This window comes from Mucor mucedo, assembly GCF_025094135.1.
Source record: "Mucor mucedo strain NRRL 3635 chromosome Unknown EV154scaffold_307, whole genome shotgun sequence".
Classification (NCBI taxonomy): domain Eukaryota; kingdom Fungi; phylum Mucoromycota; class Mucoromycetes; order Mucorales; family Mucoraceae; genus Mucor; species Mucor mucedo.
This window is the reverse complement of record NW_026252591.1, coordinates 1-17,856: the sequence shown is the minus strand read 5'-3', so window position 1 is coordinate 17,856 and position 17,856 is coordinate 1. Positions and strand designations below refer to the sequence as shown.

The window sequence follows — 17,856 nt, the reverse complement described above, 5'->3', positions numbered from 1 at the left end:
TTAAATACGTAATGGAATAGCTACAATGCTGATTTTACAGAAGGAAATTACAAGCAATTATAATAAATACAAAATCACAAAGACTTAAAGTATTAAGACTTATTCAGATTAAAGTAAAGAACAAACTAATTATTTTATTATGGATTTTTGGGAACCTTTTATAGAAAAAGGTTCAAAAAGCAGTCAAAAAAAAATAAAAAAATCATAAGTCAAAACGACAAAAAGTGCCGTGTAACAGCGGTAAGAATATGTGGCTATACAAAGGCTTCGAGTTTGCTAGTGCGATTACATAAAATATCATTGGCCAGAGTGTGACATAGCCGGGGAAATTGAGAAAATTCATGCGTGATCCGTAGGCGCAGCCGTTGTTGTTTTTCATCAAATATCAAAAAAAGTCCAGCAGCAAAGTTTCGATGTCCAAGTGACCAATGAAAACTATCTTGAACTTGAATGCCCTTGCGGAGTGGTAGAGCCCGAATAGTTGGAACAGGCACATTTATCATTTGAAGCTTTGTTGAGGATTGAAAGTAGTCAAACGTTTCAAATATGACATGCCATATGGAGAACTTATTAAGTACTGCGCTTTTGCCGAATTCCGAATCATATAATGGAAGTAAAGGATACAAAGATGAATTCTGAAAGTGACTTAGATGATCACGCATGATGGGAAACACAAATGATGGACACCCGGTGGGTATTAGCAGATAGTTCAACCATCGCTTTTGAAGGATCTTATGTTGGATTACCGGGTTTAATACTTTGAGACCACCAAGCTCATGAGGTAAAAAGATCAGTTCCAGACGTAGGCTTGGTTTCTTCTTTTCCCATACAAATTGGTAGACTGTAGATCGAATGATTTTGAAGAACTGTTTAGTCGGGTTGAATAGGCGTAAACAATACCATAATTTAGACAGCAGTAAAATATTGGCGATAGTAACTCGGCCTTGGATAGACAGCTGTCGTTGAAAAAAAACGTGGCTCTGATTTCGAATACTAGTTACTAATTTACTCTCCAGCGATTGTCGTTGTTGGGCAGAGTATGGTAGGTAGAAACCAAGATATCTCAGTATTGAAAGTAAAAATTCGTGATAGTAGGTCGAAATAGTTCTAGATGTTAGAAATGTTTCCCAATCTCGATCATATTTATCATTGAGTGAAAAGGCTTCGGATTTGTCCTCGTTGAATTTCGCATTAGACACCCTAGCGTACTTATCCATTTGATATTCGAGACCGTCCATTTCCAGAGCGTCTTGTATTATCACACAAACATCATCTGCATATGCTAAACATTTGATACGAACACTGGCAGTATTGATAGTTGAAGGTAATTGAAACCCTGTAATGCTATCATCCTGCAGTATGGAAAGTATAAAAGGTTCGAGGGCCCGGTTAAATAATAAAGGTGATAGTGGATCGCCTTGACGTAAACCACGCTTTTGGGACACCGCATCCGTGAAATAACCATTAATGTTGACATAAACGGTATTATTAAAAAATAGTCGGTGAATGCATCTGATAAAAGTCGTGGGAAAACCGAATCGTTCAAGGACACGGCACAGGTATAAAGGGTGAACCCGATCGTATGCCTTCTCTTGGTCCAGTAAAATCCCAACACCGAGACATTCAAATCCACGTGCTTGATCTAAGATCATTGACAGGCTAGGCCATTATCTCCTACGAATCTTCCAGGTATAAAACCCGTTTGATAAGGATTGATAAATTTGTCCATCATCCGACCTAACCTTTTAGCGAATAAGCGTGTAAAGATTTTGGCGTCACAATTGATTAGGGAAATTGGTCGCCAATTCTTCAGTAAAGAAAGGTCCCCTTTTTTTGGAAGTAGACGTACTCATATATCTTGCCACGATTCAGGAAAGACCCCATCCAAGGCTTGGTTATACAAGTCTGTCACAAGTCGTTCTAACATGGGAATTTGGAATAAAATTGCAAGATAGGGATAACTAAGACCGTCTGCGCCAGGGCTGCTTTGTTTGGTTAAACGGGAGGCATGATCAATCAGCTCATCAATTGTAAACGGTTTCACGAGTGTTACCGCATCATTAGGATCTAGCGTCTTTGGAAATTGTATGTCACATAGGTAATCTTTAATGACATCGTCCCAGACTGGTTCGGCATCGTATAGATGTTGGTAGAACCGGTGGGCTGACGTCTTCATTTGATCTGTATCATCAGACACTGTGGGAGGGGTATCGGGGTTAGACGAAGGAAATTGTATACCAGACATGTATTGTTTAGCGGTTCAATTTTTGTGAATAGCTTTAAGATACTTGGCAGATTCTTCACCCTTCTCACGCCAAACCACACCGGCTTTTAACGCAGAGATATCAACCAGCTCTTGTTGCAATGTCTCCATCATCTGATCCAGTTTTGGTAATAAGAGTAGAATTGTTGCTAGAGGTGATTTAGGGCCCTCGCAAGCACATCAAACTATTTTTTAAAGATCCCGATTAAGGACATTAAATTTTTTTTTTTTTTTTTTTTTTTTTGTGAAAGGTTACTTCAGACTTCCAAAAGAAATCTTTTTCTGAAATCCATGACGTTGCTTTTTAAATGACCCAATTTGAATGATTAATAATAAAGTTTTCGCAGATTACTAAAATATCTGTTCCTTTATTTTTAAAAGACAAAATTTCAGTTTAACCGATTTTTTATAATTTTAAAAAGATAAAAATTACAGTTTACGAATGATGACCCCACAACAAATTGCGTTTATCGTGTCTCAGTTGCAGCTCCTTATAGTTCAAATCAACGAAGAATCTGAATCTCTCGAAGAAGATAGAATGGAAATTCTTAATTCTACTGGACAACGCCTCGTAGAAAATATGACGACTCTTCATTCCAGTAGAGAACTTTACCAAGCAGAACGTCTCCAATATGATTTTATTGCCAGCAACTACCGCAATCAATATGGAGTTTCTATTAACAATCGCCCCATTTTATGATGGGCGAACATGTAGAAAGAACAAGAACAGTAATTAGTGCTGATGGTAGACGTGAATCGCGTCGATACCACTTTTGGAGATTGGAACACCCATTCCTCAATGACAATGACGAAAACCAGGTCAGTAGTTATCGGGCCAACTACCGTATGGGTAAGCGTGCTTTTCAGCATTTGGTGAACGAGCTTTCGGCACACGAAGAATTCAATCTTGTTGCTCCCAATACTATTCCGATTTATATCCAAGTCGCAACGGCTTTATTTCGGTTGGCTAATTGCCATATCGGATATCGTCAAGCGTATATGCTTTTGGGTGTTTCATCAGGTAGTTATAACAACTTCACCACAAGAACACTCAAAGCAATTAAGGATCAACTTGGTCATTTATTGACATGGCCATCAGACCCTATCAGAGCCAATGCGATCGCTGTCGGTTTTGGGAGTAGCACTGGGGATAGATTGAATGGTGTGATTGGTGCTGTGGATGGTAAGAACTTTATCATTCACCAACCTTCCCCTCCAACCGTGGGTGCTATGTTCAGGGATAGAAAGAACAACTATTCCGTGAAGCTTACTGCCGTATGTAATTCTGCATTACGATTCACGTATATCAAAGTGGGTGACTCAGGTATTGTAGTAAAATGATCTACGATGAAACAATATAAAAGCTAACACAACAATATTTACTTCAGGAAGAACGCATGATGCTGCTGCTTTCCGATCAAGTGATATAGCGAGTGAAATTCTTCGCCACCCAGACATTCACTTTCCTGACAACACGTTCATGATCGGTGACTCTGCCTATCCTTTGGGACCCAACTTGATCACACCATTTCCTGAGAGTCAATGCGTGTTAGACAGTCGCAAGCGTACATTCAATCGTGTACATTCATCTACAAGAATGGCGATCGAAAGAGCCTTTGGTGTGTTGGTGGCTCGTTGGAGATTTACTGGCAAGTACATTTACATGTTGGACCAGTTGAAGATCAACGAGGTGATTACCGGATGTTGTATTTTACACAATATGTGTATCGACCTTGGTGATACCGGGTTTACCGACACTGTTCACCTTCAAGATCATAGTGCAGCTGTTCCTGAAGATGAAGACGCACCTGATGTAGGCGGTAGTAGCAGAAGGATTACCATTTTTGAGGAATTGATGAGACGTAGAAGTAGACGTGGGGCGGCTAGAGGGGGTAGAAGAGCAACTAGAAGTAGAAGTAGAAGAAGAACTAGACTTAGAAATAGAAATAGATAAGTATAGAAAACTTTTTGTTTTATTCAATTTTATTTAAATGATATTATCTGTAGAAGGATTGGGAGAAGGGGGATTGTTGTTGCTGGTGGTAGTGGTAGGGGTGGGAGCACGAGTGGCATTGTTGTTTTGAGCAATTGAAGCAGCAAACAAATCTACCATTCGGGACATGGACAAAGTAGCCTCTCTTAACAACTCAGTATTTTGTCGTCTGTAATCGTTGTTATGATCCAGTTGATTTCGTCGGTATGCATCTTCTTCAGCCATACGAACAATATCTGCCTCTCGTTCAGCAGCCAAACGTGCACGATCGGTATTCCTTTCTTCGATCATACGAGCACGATCAGCTGCTCTCTCAGCCCGGCTTTGAGCTTCCATTTGCTCCATATGGTTTGCCATAAACCACATTGACACACTTACATTACGTGGACGTCTTGCATTTACCTGAGGAACGACATCCTCATCCTCATCCCCATCCTCTTCATTATCATTATCGACTTTGAATGACCACGTCTTCTGGTGGCATAATCACCACGGTTGTCCACAGTTTCTCCGGAATGAGAGCTGTATGAAACAGGAGGGTTTGTAGTTGGCATTTGTATTGTTGCCTGCTCCATCAAATCATGAAACTCCCAGTGTTGAAGAGGTGCACTACCAGTAGAATTAGCATCGTCTCGTCTGCTTCGATACTTAGCATGAAGAGCATGCCATTTAGTGGTCATGGCACAGATGTCTCTTCGGCCATTGACGGCTGCGTTGTCATTGAAGGCTTTTTCTGTCTTTTGGATTAAATCTGCCTTTGCCTCATTTGAGCTAGTCACACCCGCTTCAACAAGATACGCAGGAAAAATTTCAATCAATACATGTGTGCTTGGTGAATCCCAGTTAAGGTTGGTGTTAGGCTCTGGTACGGAATCGGCAGCCGAAATTGGCTCAGCAGCAGGAGGAGGAGCTTGCTCGGTAGCAGGAACAGGACCAGCAGAAGGAACAGGACCAGCAGAAGGAACATGTTCGGAAGATGGTGCATGTACAGAAGAAGGGGTAGGTACAGGTTGAGAGGATGGAACAGGTACGTCAGTGGGAATCTGTGCAGCAGACGGAGGGTTTACTCTGGGTCGGCCTCTTACCACAGGAGGGTTTGGGCGTTGGCCATTGATGAAGTCAGCACTTGAATAATTTTGGAAACTCATATCTGTAAAATAAAATGGAGATGGTAAAAAAAAAGTAAATCGATAAAAATAAAAGGCTCTTATTGAAAAATAAAACAACATTCGTGATTTCAGTAATCGGATTTGGACATTAAATAATCTGATAGAAGGTTTTTGGGGTCTGCAGATTTTAATTCTTCGTTTGGACAATTCGGATTTTTTAGCACTGAAAATATTCAATGTTGTTATTAATCGTCCATAAATGTTATTAAAATTTTAAAAGATTCTATTTGGAAAAACTGTAACCTTTTACAAAAAAAAAAAAAAAAAAAAAAAAAAACAAATTAATGTCCTTAATCGGGATCTTTAAAAAATAGTTTGATGTGCTTGCGAGGGCCCTTAGACCTCAACAATCTATTGCGTTCACGCTCTAAATGTTTCAAAGATGATGTTCGCCAGGAAACATGTTTAATGCCAAATGATTTGATACATTGTTTGGTGACAGTTTTAATTTTCTCCCACAAAAGTTGTGTATTATTTGTGTCGAGTTCAATTAGAGTTTGCTCAATTTTTGCGGAAAGAATGGCTTGAAACTTTGGGTTTGATGCGTAGGCTGGGTTGCCGCTCCATAAACCGGGGCCCATTTTTGAAGTGCCTACATTTAATTGAAGTTGCAGAAGTGCATGATCGGACCAGTTGCTCCGAATATACTGGATGAATGCATTTTTGATGTGATTCTTCAGTGTTGATCCGAAGTATATATAGTCAATAGTTGACGTTGTACCGATTTGGCGTTGAAAAGCGGGTAAGGTATCCATACTGTTATGAATCATGCTGTTGTAGAACAGTGAGTCAAGTTATGTAATCCATTGAGTGGATGTTTTAAATAATCCTTTTCGGCTAGTGATATCGCGTGCAAAATCATAATTGAAATCACCTGAAATAATCAGTTGGCTAGTATTAATAGTATCTGTTATGAGGTATAGCATGTCACAGATGGATTCGAAGAACTGTCGGCGAGCCTAGTTTGATTCGGCTGGGGCATAGATGTTGAGGATGTAGAAAGAATCGTAAAAGTTGTGAGGGTGATGTACTTTGCACAAAATAAATCGATCCGACGAGAAAATACGATCAGTAGAAATCTGAGTCAAAATAAAATCAGCAGAAAAGGAGACAATACCACAGTGGTAGGTCCAAAATGTTTGTTGGGCTTGGAACTGGATATCAAGGGAAGGCATGGTAGAAGGAGTGGCATGAGTTTTTTGTAGGGATAAAATATCAAGTTGTTGAAGACGAAGATAACGAATATAAGACAACCGTACTGTTGAAGATTATGTCTTCACTAAACTGTTACAGTTTAGTGTTGCATAATTAAAGTTGATTTTTTTCCCCATTTAAGATATTATTATCTTTAGGAGAAGGCTCTGCCTCTACTTGGATTTTGGAGACAGAACCCGCAAATGTCTTAAACGTTTTAAAAGTTCCCTGAGTAGCGTTCTGAGACTTGCTACTTGTTTCTGAGTGGATTGTATGCATACTGGTATCCGTCAAATACTCATCCTCCTCATCCTCGATATTCGATTGTGTATCCTTAATTTCGTCATTAGGGTTATAGTCGAAGTCATCCATGTCGCTATCGCTATACAGTTTTTCGTCTAAGAAGATCCTTCTTTCCACTTCGAAAGTTGTACCTAATGTCAAATTGATCTGTTCTACCGGTACATGCTTCTTGTGGTGACCAGTCGCACTAATTGTCGTCTCTAATGAGGGTGCCCATTTGGATTTCATTAATTTCTCAGACGCATCCGGTTTAGCATCTTCATTTTGGGATTGGTCTTTGTAGGTCTTTCTAGGTTTTTTAACCGATTGGGTCTCTTTTTTTTAGACTTAGGGTCAGGACAGTCAGCTGCACGGTGGCCATATTTATCACAAGAGTAGCACAAAATACAAGCAGACGCTTTTTGCATTCATACTTGGTATGGCCTTCAGAGTGACAGAATCGGCACCAAGTAGGCATATCCGGGAAGGTCGCATAACAGTGTTGCAGCCAATAATAATCTGGCTTGTTGTTACACAGGATAGGATCTTTCTTATAAATACGCTTCGTTTTTTTCATTTCTTAATAAATATTCTTTAGTTTTGTCTTCACCTAAATTTGGGATTTATCTTGTAATTGATACTAGTAGTATTTCCTCCGCTTTTTGTTGCTGTTTGTTGTCTATTGTAAATTATACAATCACATCATCTTCTTACATAAACCCGTTGTAAACTCTTTTATCTTTGACATCTAAGAACTATATTCTCTTCTCATCTCTCACTGTATTATTATCGATTTGCATTTTATTGTCTTATCCATATATTTTATCGTCTAAGATCACTACAGAAATACTCTTAATAAATAATAAAACTAAGTTGACAACTAAAAGTCTGGTGCTCACTATCACAATTGTTATATAATAATAATTGTCCCTTTTTAAATCTAAATCCGTACTAGCGCTATATCAACAGTATCCCTCTTCATTCCAATTAAGTGTATGCTGGAGAGTGGCATACGATTGTCCTGTAACTTGCTGAATAATCGCATACCCGGTACCCAAAAACCATCATTCAGTGGATGAGTATCGGAGGCCAACATCAATGACCGTGCCAAATGATGCTAAAGCTTTACGTAAACCTTCCAGTATTTGGGGTTCAGGTAATAAAGGAATCTCAGAAAGACTTCGTTGGATTACCATTCCATCGCCTTCTATGGCAGGGCATGGAAGGATTCGGGTTTTTAATTTCTCGTAGTAGACACCTTCAGCTGTGAATTTTGTTAAAATCTCGTTAAATGGGTAGATCTCTATATATCGCTCAGAGCTTTTGCCTAAACATTTGATCCCGTAAAAATTTTTTGCCCCGGAGTATTGATGAGCAATGCTAGTGAGATGTTGAACGTCTGAGATCGTTGGACCCACTCTATCAACGGATTGGTCTAAATTTTGGAATCTCCCCTTGTCACATTCTTGCCGCAACGTCTGGTATCGATATATTCATAAGAAAATTCCTCATAGATCTATTCTACATAGATTTATGCCAGCGTACTTTCCAGCACCAGTCTGTCAATTATGCTCACATTCATCAGAAACTCTTGATCATTTTCTATTCGAGTGTCCTCTAAAACTACCCGTTTGGCAACAAATCTGGGATCACCATATCTCCCCATCCTCTATCACTTTGTCGACCGATATCCTGCGTGTTAGTCTTCATACTTTTCGTACCCTCCTGCCCAATATGCCACTTCTTCCTGATTCTAGCCTTCTCGCTTTCTCTGCTACTCTCGAATCCATTTGGTTGTGCCATTGGGCTTTTGTCTTTAACGATACTCCTTTTACTACTGCTTCCACTATCTCCCTCGCGTCCAAAAAGATTTTAAAATCTCAACATGAAGCACTTCTTCAATCTGGCACCCCTCATTCTCCCACTCCCATTTTCTCTGAGGACAGCTTATACTCCCTCCATTGGTACGACCTTCCGTTGCTCAGGCTTCCGCTAAAACTGCTTTGATTTATTTATTTTTCTAAATTTCGAACTTGTACATACTTTAACTATAACAAAAAAAAAAAAAAAAAAAAAAAAAAAAAAAAAAAAAAAACTCAAAAATAGAAAACCCAAAAACACAATTGTGACTATTTCCCTTTAATATCACTAATAAATCACAGAGACTCCGTCTCCATATAAACAAAAAAGAGATCGTTGGAACTTTCGAAATGTCGAGTAAAAAACCTTGACGAGATCTCGCATGGCGCCAGATGCTTGTTCTAATAATTTTATCGGTGTCAAACGTTTCTGTCAAGTCGTTACTGGCAAGTATGTCGCTGTCAATAAAGGATCTTTGGTGGTAGGGAGGCGTTTCGTTCCTGCGTCCCTGTAAGAAATTCCATTTTGGGGTCCCGGCGGGGGTTGTTTCTGTTTTTTAACGGAAAAAGACATGTCTCATGAATAAAGCAAAGAAGTATGGGGGAAGGACAATAAGGGAAAAAGCCGTTGTGGTTGACAGTATCAATAAAGAGTATCCTTTCCTCGCATAAAATAAAAGTAATATCCACCACGTCGAACAGCTGTGCCGCAACGACTCAATTGCCAGACATTAAGACAATTGACACAAGGCCCAAAAGAATTAGGATCCAAAGGTTTGTGTTACCCCAGCCAAAAAAAAATTGATTTCTGCCAGACTTGAACTGGCGACCGTCTGCGTGTTAAGCAGACGTGATAACCGACTACACCAAGAAACCACCTTTCTTTGATGCGTGCGCAGTTTGGTAATGATATCGCTTTTGTTTACTTTAAAAGTGGCTTGGTAATATTATTTTGGTTATTCTTCTTTGTTTCTTGGTTCTGGTTCCCTCATTTGTGGAATGTCGCGTTAATCTTGTCTGAGAAATGGAGATCTAGTTGGTACTGAGTTTGGCGGTGAGAAAAGAGTTTCTAAAAATACGTGATAAAGACCCGACAAATAATATTGCGGTGAAACTATTTTTGGTGTTCTAGAAGTTTTTCTGGTATTCTTTCTCCGAAGGTTCAGTTCGCGTCTTTTTGCTGCTTTTCTAAAATTGGCAGGTTGTTAATTATCTTAGTCGGTTACTCGTGAAATTCTCTTCTTTCTCAGTTACAATTATTTTTACTGTTATTTCGTCGCTCTCTCTGGTATCTCACTTATTTTATTATTACCTTCCTGTTTTGTTTAGTTCTTTTATTTTTCTTATTATTCATATTATTTCCATCATAGTTTTCCCGTACCCTTATTTTATTTGCTCTATTTTTGTATTGTTCTCATCATAGTTTTTCCGTACTTTTTATTATTTTATTCCATTTTCGTATTAGTTATTTTTGTACCATAGTTGACAGCTGTCAAAACGTCTATATAAGATTGTCTGATTTATAATAATAAACGTCATCGAATTCTTTCTTTCTGATAAACTTTACTTGTTTTTAAACACTTGTGATTTATCTTTACTTCTTTGCAGATTTCAAAGCTTACTAGTGCAAATCTATATCTTTTTGTCTGTATTCTTTAACAATTAGTCTTACAGTCTCCTTCTTGTTATTCTATACATTTGTTTATTCTTATTACTCTATACAAGGTAAACATAAAGACAATCAGATACATTTCATCTTTCACTTAAACATTTTTTCAAAAAGTTGTTATTGCATTTTTGAAAAGCCCTTTATCTCCTTATTCTATATACAAAATCTCACTTCTTGTTCTGTTAAATTACGCTCTCTACAGCCATATTAAACTCTCCAAAACTTGAAAATCCCCCATTTTTTCTCATTTTTATTAATTAAGATGAGTAATGGAATTCCCATCGAGGTTCCCCCTTTACACGGAAAACCTTCCCCATTAGGACAACAACCACCTGCAAAAGGCGACACCTGCATGAGTATCAGTACATCTAGTGCACAAAAAACCAAAAAAGACACAGAAAAAAATACAAAAAAAACAAAAGATAACAAAAAAATAGAAAAAGAAGCTACTACTACTCCCAAAACAGGTCAATCCCTCGCGCTCGTCTTGGCTCGTCCCAGCATGCAACCCAGTGTTTCCTCTCCCGTCAGCAATAAGCGTAAGCACAGCCCTACTTCAACCTCACCATCTCTCGCCGCCACTGTTTTCAAATTAAAATCAACTGCCACTGCCACCACTGAATTATTAGCTGATTTTCGCAATCATCGCTCTGTCATCAAATGCATCCAATGTAACAATTCCAGCTGTGTTACTGTTACTAATGTTCAACAAAACGAGGCCATTTTTACCTGTAACGTGTGTAAGCTCGAGGTATCACAATATGTCATTAGCACACAAATATCTCTCCTGAAAAAAAACAAAAAAACAAAAACGGATACTACTGACCGCAGAATTACCATCGTACCTGCTTTAACAGGTACAAATGAATCATTGATTAGTGAAGGCGATAAGCTTTTACTATCCAACTACCACACCATTCGACACCTTCTTACCTGTACCACGTGCAATAAAACTGGAACCATTAATAAAAATGGACACAACAAAAGCGTACCACCACGCCCCATTTTTATCTGTAAGTGTGGAAAAACATATAGCACCGACCAAATACGTATCCTCATGGATGCGTATGAACTACCCGAAACATCGCAATCAAGTCTACCTCTTGTTGAAGACGATGAAATTGAATTTGAACAGATTGAATTGGATTTAGGACTGGATGAGGACGATCTTATGCAAGATAGCCTTGTACTACCCACGCTCTCAACCTTCTCCACCAGCACAGATATTCCCACCACGCAAAACAACAACAACATCATCAAAGATTTAATTGAAACAATCAATGAAATGAAACAACAATTATCTAGACATGATGAGCAATTTGTAAACTTTAGTGGACTCATGGATCAAAACAAGCGTCTCCAGCGCGAAATCATTGTTCAAAAACGGGAAATAGACCACCTCCGCAAATTAACTGACCAATACAAAAAAGAAAAGGAAAGGATGATTGATTCAATCCACAAAAGCCAAAAAGATTCAATTGAACACCAAAAAAATGAAAAAAATAATAACCAAAAAGAACAAAAAAAAGAAAAAATTTACTTAAACCAAAAAAATAACATATCATATACTAACACTAACACCTCTACCCCTTCCAACAGCAATTTAGACTCTAACGAGCTGTACAATATTCACTTCCCTGAAGCCTCTGTTCTACAAGCTAACCTTCCTCCTCCTGTATCGTATGCTTCCAAAGCCTCTACCCCAAAAGTCCAAACTAAATTCATCAAGAAAAAAATGGCACACCAAACCTACCGATTCAACACACCTACACCCGAACAGCTTGAAATTGCCTCAAAAGCTTTTGATGATAGCATCCTTACCAACCCACCCGACTATCAATTTGTTCACTTTCCTTGCAACCGCCGTCTGAAACCCAGTGAATTAAGACAACGTCTCACTCTTTTGGGTGCAGACAATGTCCGAGTCATTGACGCTCACTGTCCTGACTACAATGTTGCTGAATTCCTCGTGCATGAAAACTATGTCGATGAATTGCGTTCCAAGTTTCGTTCTGCTCGTGTGGAAACACTCGACTACGATTTTACCGATCCAGTCCATCTTCGTGATTCTCGTTTAGCTTCATTGACTAATGAGGAAAAGGTACAAAAATTAAAAGAAATTCGTACTAACTACCTCATCAACCGCATAAAAAATATTCGTTACCCTGTTAACTATTCTGTAGCCAAGTCATTATACCGTAATGGTCACCTTACACTCGATGAGTTGAAAAAAACTTTGAAAGAGTGTCGTGAAAATAAAGGCGTTGACGGTTTTACCACTTCACAAAGCCACAACCACAATCAGCAGTCCGGTTTTGAAGCACCAACCCCCTCCTCTCCTTTATTATAATGAGTGATACAAACACACTTAATATTTCCTTATTTAACGCTGGTGGTATCCGCTCTGGATCCATTGATCACCTTATGCATAATATTCATCCTGACACTCATTTACTTTTCATCACCGAGACCTGGCTCTTATCTCCAGCATCACTCACTATACCCAACTCATGGCACCAATCACATTTATATGGATCCAAAGTACAAGATCGTCACTCTGGCGAATACGGTATCTCACTCCTTACTAGCCCTTCATTCCCTTACTCCGTCGTTACCTTTCCCTTCACCTCCAAATTCTTTTATGCCTGCCAAATTCAACATTATGTCCTTTTATGCTTTTATCTCCCACCATCCATGGATGATGATCTTGCTATTGATTTAATGGAAGAGGCTATTGCCCCCTTCATAAACAATATCGAAATCAAAAATATCATCCTTCTTGGTGATTTTAACGCCAGATTAGGTAACATCACTGGAGAAAAAAACAATACTACTAACTCTCGTTCCATTCCCTTCTTTAATTTCATCACCCATCATGGCCTTACCATCCAAAACATTGACCTTGCATACGGTAAACATACATTCATTAACAACACAGGTTCTAGCATTATCGATTTTTTTATTACATCCAACGATGATCTTACCGTTACACCGTATATGGAAATTCGAGACGACCTTCATCTAAACTCTGACCACAAACTTGTATATTTCTCATTCACTCATGATTTTAATCCACCAACTGCATCTATACCCCATCCACGCCAACTTTGGAATATTCATAAATTTAAAGCATCCCCCAAAAAACGCCATATCAGACCCATTCGTAAATACCGCCGCTGCATCTCATCCCCACTACAATCCTTGCAAGAAAAATTAGACCCAATTCTTTTTCAAGATTTTAGTGCATCAGAACAGCAACAATATCTAGACGATATGCATGTGGAATTAACATCCATCATTTATGATGCATTAGATTCTTCTATTGGCAAGAAAGAACCTCGTGACCGTGATTGGAAATGGTTCTGGACACAGGATCTGGAGGATGCAACAAAAAAACGGGAAAAAATATACAAAAAATGGCATCGAGCACGCAACATCAATAAAGCGCTTTACTGGGATCAACTCCAAGAAGCTGCTGAAGTTGTACGACGTCTTATCCAATCATCACGCAACAAATATTTTCGACAATTCTGTGATAAATTAGCCACCAATGAATTCAGCAAAGCCGCAAACAAAATCAGAAGTATTAGAAGAGGAAAATCGATCATGACGAGTACTCTTCAACATATTGATGGACCTCAAGCAGCTGTTGACCATATCACTTCAACATGGCAAACCGTTTTTAGCGGTAACAATTTAAATTTAGAAAACGAAAAAATACATATTATATACCCCCCTCCTGACGAAGGTTTCGACATTGGAATTCCCTTCAACATCGAGTCCATCGCTGATACTATTAGTTCACTACCGAATAATAAAGCGCCTGGACACGACCACATCAAGGCAGAAATGCTAAAACCCATTTCAGACATCATATCCCCTATCCTGTATACATTTTTTTCTCTCTGCTGGCAATTCGCCATTATACCCTCCGCCTGGAATATTGCTCAAGTCATACCAATCTACAAACAAAAAGGTGACCCCAACGACCCTATCAATTACCGGCCAATCAGTTTGATTTGTGTCTTCCGGAAGATCCTCGAAGTTTGTTTATCACACGTGCTTATACCCGACTCCATTCCTCTTGATCCCATCCAAGGTGGATTTCGTCATTCCCGCAGCACCTTAGATCAAGCCTTATGCCTCCAAGAACTTATGATTCATTATAAAAAGAAAAATGGTAAATACCCGGTACTAACATTTTTAGATATCAAAAGCGCCTATGACACTGTCGATCGTGACATTATCTGGAAAGCTTTACAAAACAATAATGACCAAATCTCCCCTCCTCTCCTTACTATGCTACAACTCATGTTTAACCATGTCCAAATCCAAGTTCTTTTAAAAGGTATCACTTCCACATCACCCTTCAATCCCGTCACTGGTGTATTGCAAGGCTCCACGCTCTCCCCTCATCTGTATTCTATTTACATTAATTCACTTGCATCCGCTCTGCGTGATATTGACACCTCTGACAAACTTACCTATGCTCATGTTAAACCGATTGACCCCATTACTTCTAACCCTTCCTCTAGCTCCATCACCATTAATTCTCTCCTCTTCGCCGATGATGTTGTCCTCTTAGGCTCAGCATCAAGTACCCAAAAACTTCTCGATATATGCCAATCTCATTCCTTTTCTCTTGGCTATCGTTGGAACCCTCTCAAATCCGCCATCATCCACCCACCACATACATCCCGATATGCCCCAACAATTCCCCCTTTCACCCTATATGACCAGCAAATCCCAGTTGTTAGTAGTTTCAAATACCTCGGTGTCTACTTCAACAGTACTGGAATTGACAACAAAACTATGATCCACCACAACGCTACCAAAGGAACCCAAGCTATGAAAATATTATCATCTCTTGGTGCAAATGCAACTGGGTTTGATAAATTTCTTTCTTTTAAATTTTACAAATGCTTCATTAGACCTATTTTCGAATATGGTCTCCCACTACTCACCCCTACCAAACAGGTATTTAAAACTTTAGAAACAGCACAAGACAATGCATGCCGTCTAATAGTCAATGGTCATCGTACCTCTTCAACGCATGTCATTAAACACATGAACAAAATTCCCGATATGGCGGATCGTATGGTTATTTTATGTGCAAAAAACATTAGGCGCACCCATCTTCTCCCTCACGAATCACTACTCTCCCTATTTATCGAACAACTCCTGCATGCCCAAACCTATTATTGGAAAAAGCTGCAGCGAAAAAACACCATTTGGCAACAAATTATCACCCCACTTTCCTTACCCCGCTCAAACCGACGCGTCGATGTACCTATCGAGACACTCGATCGCAAAATCAAATCTTACCTTCTCTCCCAACTACACCTCAAACAATCCAAATTTGTTTTGCTTGGAAAATGCAGACCGATAATAGGTAACGACCCAATTATGTATATACCCATGACTATTTTTGAAAGAAGCAGATTGATACGATGGCGAATGGGCTGGCTCCCTGGAAAACCTAAACCTTGTACCAACTGCAACCGAATTAATGCGCTCACAACACGATCTCATGTCAACGAATGTCTCCAAATAGATGCTAATCTAAACATGTACATTGACTCATTCCTCAACAAACTCCCTTCCACACCACCAAAATCTTCCGCCTACAAATTTTTCCTCAAGACACGCTGGATCGTGCTCTCTGATTTCCTTTTCCAACTTGAATCCATCTGCCTTCCCCCAGATGAGATCATTAATCCCGACTCTTCCAACAACCAACCATTCATAGACTGGATTTATTCCAGGTCGAACTCAGCACTACCATCAATTTTGGGATAAAAACCTTAATTTGACAGCTCACTACCCCGCAATTTCCTTTTCCGTCATCTTTTTGACAGCCCAACCCACCTTTAATTTTACTTTTCTACTACTTTTATTGTCAAAACATGACATTTTTTTGATTCAACTGCTACAACAACAACAATGGGGGGAAGTAATTAGTACTTACGCATGTCCTAGACATAGCACCTTACCCGAATATTACTCTTGCTATCTCGTATTGTAATTTTAATAAAACTCTTAACCTACACCAAGAAACCACTTTTCTTTCCGTTAAGCCTGTAATTGTCAATGGATCCGATGTTTCAAAGAATCACGTGACTAGCCGGGTTAGTCCGACCCGAAGTCCGGACCTTGATGTAGACATGCCTTTAGAAATCGAGCTTAGGCTCAAGAAGACCAAGAACCAGAAAAGACGATTTGTACCACTCAAGAATAATCATATGAATCGGAAAAGGTCAAAGCTGAATAACACCACTTTATTATATACAACATAACACCACTTCGGGTTCACCTATTTCATATCGATAACCTGTTTATATTATTCATCATCATTATCATTATCATTATCATTATCATCATCATCCACCTAGGCTAAAAAAACTTACTTAAACAGAGTAAATGCGGACGAATGGGCGAATAGTCGTCTGGGGGTAAGCATCCGTTTAAATCTGAGCGGATAATCGTCCGTGAGCGAGTATCCGTTCATTTTGGGTAAATAAACAATGGTACACAAAAAATAAAATTACTTCATTTACTCAAAAAGGGTAAATATTCGTCCGGGGGCAACTGTTCGTTCATTTTGAGTAAAATATATAGGTTGCACAAAAATTTAAGCTTTTTATCCGTTCCATTTACCTGCAGCAGACGAGTATTCGTCTATGGGCGAGTACTTACTCACATTGGGTAAATAAAAATTACTTTATTCGTTCCATTTACCTGCAGCAGACGAGTATTCGTCTATGGGCGAATACTTACTCACATTGAGTAAATAAAAATTACTTCATCCGTTCCACTTTCCTGCAGCAGACGAGCATTCGTCTATGGGCGGATACTTACCTAGATTGGGTGAATAAAAATTGAGATCCAAACCTTAAAATTACTCATTCATTCCATTTACCTGAAGCAGACGAGTATCTGTCTTAGTGTCCTGTTGTCAAGAAGCCGCGTATACAAAAAAAATTATCTGCCTCCAGTCATCCCTCCGTCGTAACAGCAACCTCTAAAAAGTACATATAAACGGAGTCTTTTTTTTTCCTTTTCTGTTTCCTTTTCCTTTTCCTTTTTTCTTTTTTCTTTTTTAATATCTATTTTTTATCTTTTTACCTTAATAAATCAGTTTTTTTTTAAAAAAAAAATTACTTTTATTCGTTCTTGTTTCTCGTAACCATGTAACTGAATAAACGTCTGGGCTTACTTCTTTTGCAATTACACTCTGGTAAACTCATCATTCCATCTCTGAAGTCCCTCCCCTTACTTATCTCTCTTTTAAATCAGCATAGACAGGTGTATAAAGGCCGTGCTTACAGTGTACTACCCCAGTGCTATAAGTAAGTGTTTTTCGTTTATGGCTTTTCTTTTCTCTAATTATCTCTTCAGACTTAAGCTTCTTGTTTTTACCGTAGTGG

At 38.9% G+C, this 17,856-nt stretch overlaps 6 protein-coding genes and 1 non-coding gene across 7 annotated transcripts; 4 read left to right on the top strand and 3 right to left on the bottom strand.

The window, feature by feature from the left end:
* Positions 1–254: 254 nt before the first annotated feature.
* On the bottom strand, positions 255–680 carry EV154DRAFT_433098 (uncharacterized protein; the record flags this gene model as incomplete). The annotated part of the gene is made up of 1 exon (XM_051596715.1): positions 255–680. A coding segment is annotated over one exon (426 nt), but the record flags the coding sequence as incomplete, so codon positions are not given.
* Positions 681–7,986: 7,306 nt separating this feature from the next.
* EV154DRAFT_402356 (uncharacterized protein) lies at positions 7,987–8,232 on the bottom strand (the record flags this gene model as incomplete). Its single annotated transcript, XM_051595303.1, has 1 exon — positions 7,987–8,232. A coding segment is annotated over one exon (246 nt), but the record flags the coding sequence as incomplete, so codon positions are not given.
* Positions 8,233–9,562: 1,330 nt separating this feature from the next.
* Positions 9,563–9,636, bottom strand: EV154DRAFT_t176. The gene has a single exon. It is a non-coding gene; the product is annotated as a tRNA-Val (tRNA).
* Positions 9,637–11,324: 1,688 nt separating this feature from the next.
* Positions 11,325–12,641, top strand: EV154DRAFT_585468 (uncharacterized protein; the record flags this gene model as incomplete). The annotated part of the gene is made up of 2 exons (XM_051606761.1): positions 11,325–11,760; positions 12,088–12,641. Coding segments are annotated over 2 exons (990 nt in total), but the record flags the coding sequence as incomplete, so codon positions are not given.
* Positions 12,642–12,778: 137 nt separating this feature from the next.
* On the top strand, positions 12,779–14,434 carry EV154DRAFT_433097 (uncharacterized protein; the record flags this gene model as incomplete). Its single annotated transcript, XM_051596714.1, has 1 exon — positions 12,779–14,434. A coding segment is annotated over one exon (1,656 nt), but the record flags the coding sequence as incomplete, so codon positions are not given.
* A 792-nt stretch (positions 14,435–15,226) lies between these two features.
* EV154DRAFT_402923 (uncharacterized protein) lies at positions 15,227–15,649 on the top strand (the record flags this gene model as incomplete). The annotated part of the gene is made up of 1 exon (XM_051595315.1): positions 15,227–15,649. A coding segment is annotated over one exon (423 nt), but the record flags the coding sequence as incomplete, so codon positions are not given.
* A 141-nt stretch (positions 15,650–15,790) lies between these two features.
* On the top strand, positions 15,791–16,198 carry EV154DRAFT_397425 (uncharacterized protein; the record flags this gene model as incomplete). Its single annotated transcript, XM_051595210.1, has 1 exon — positions 15,791–16,198. A coding segment is annotated over one exon (408 nt), but the record flags the coding sequence as incomplete, so codon positions are not given.
* Between the last annotated feature and the right edge of the window lie 1,658 nt (positions 16,199–17,856).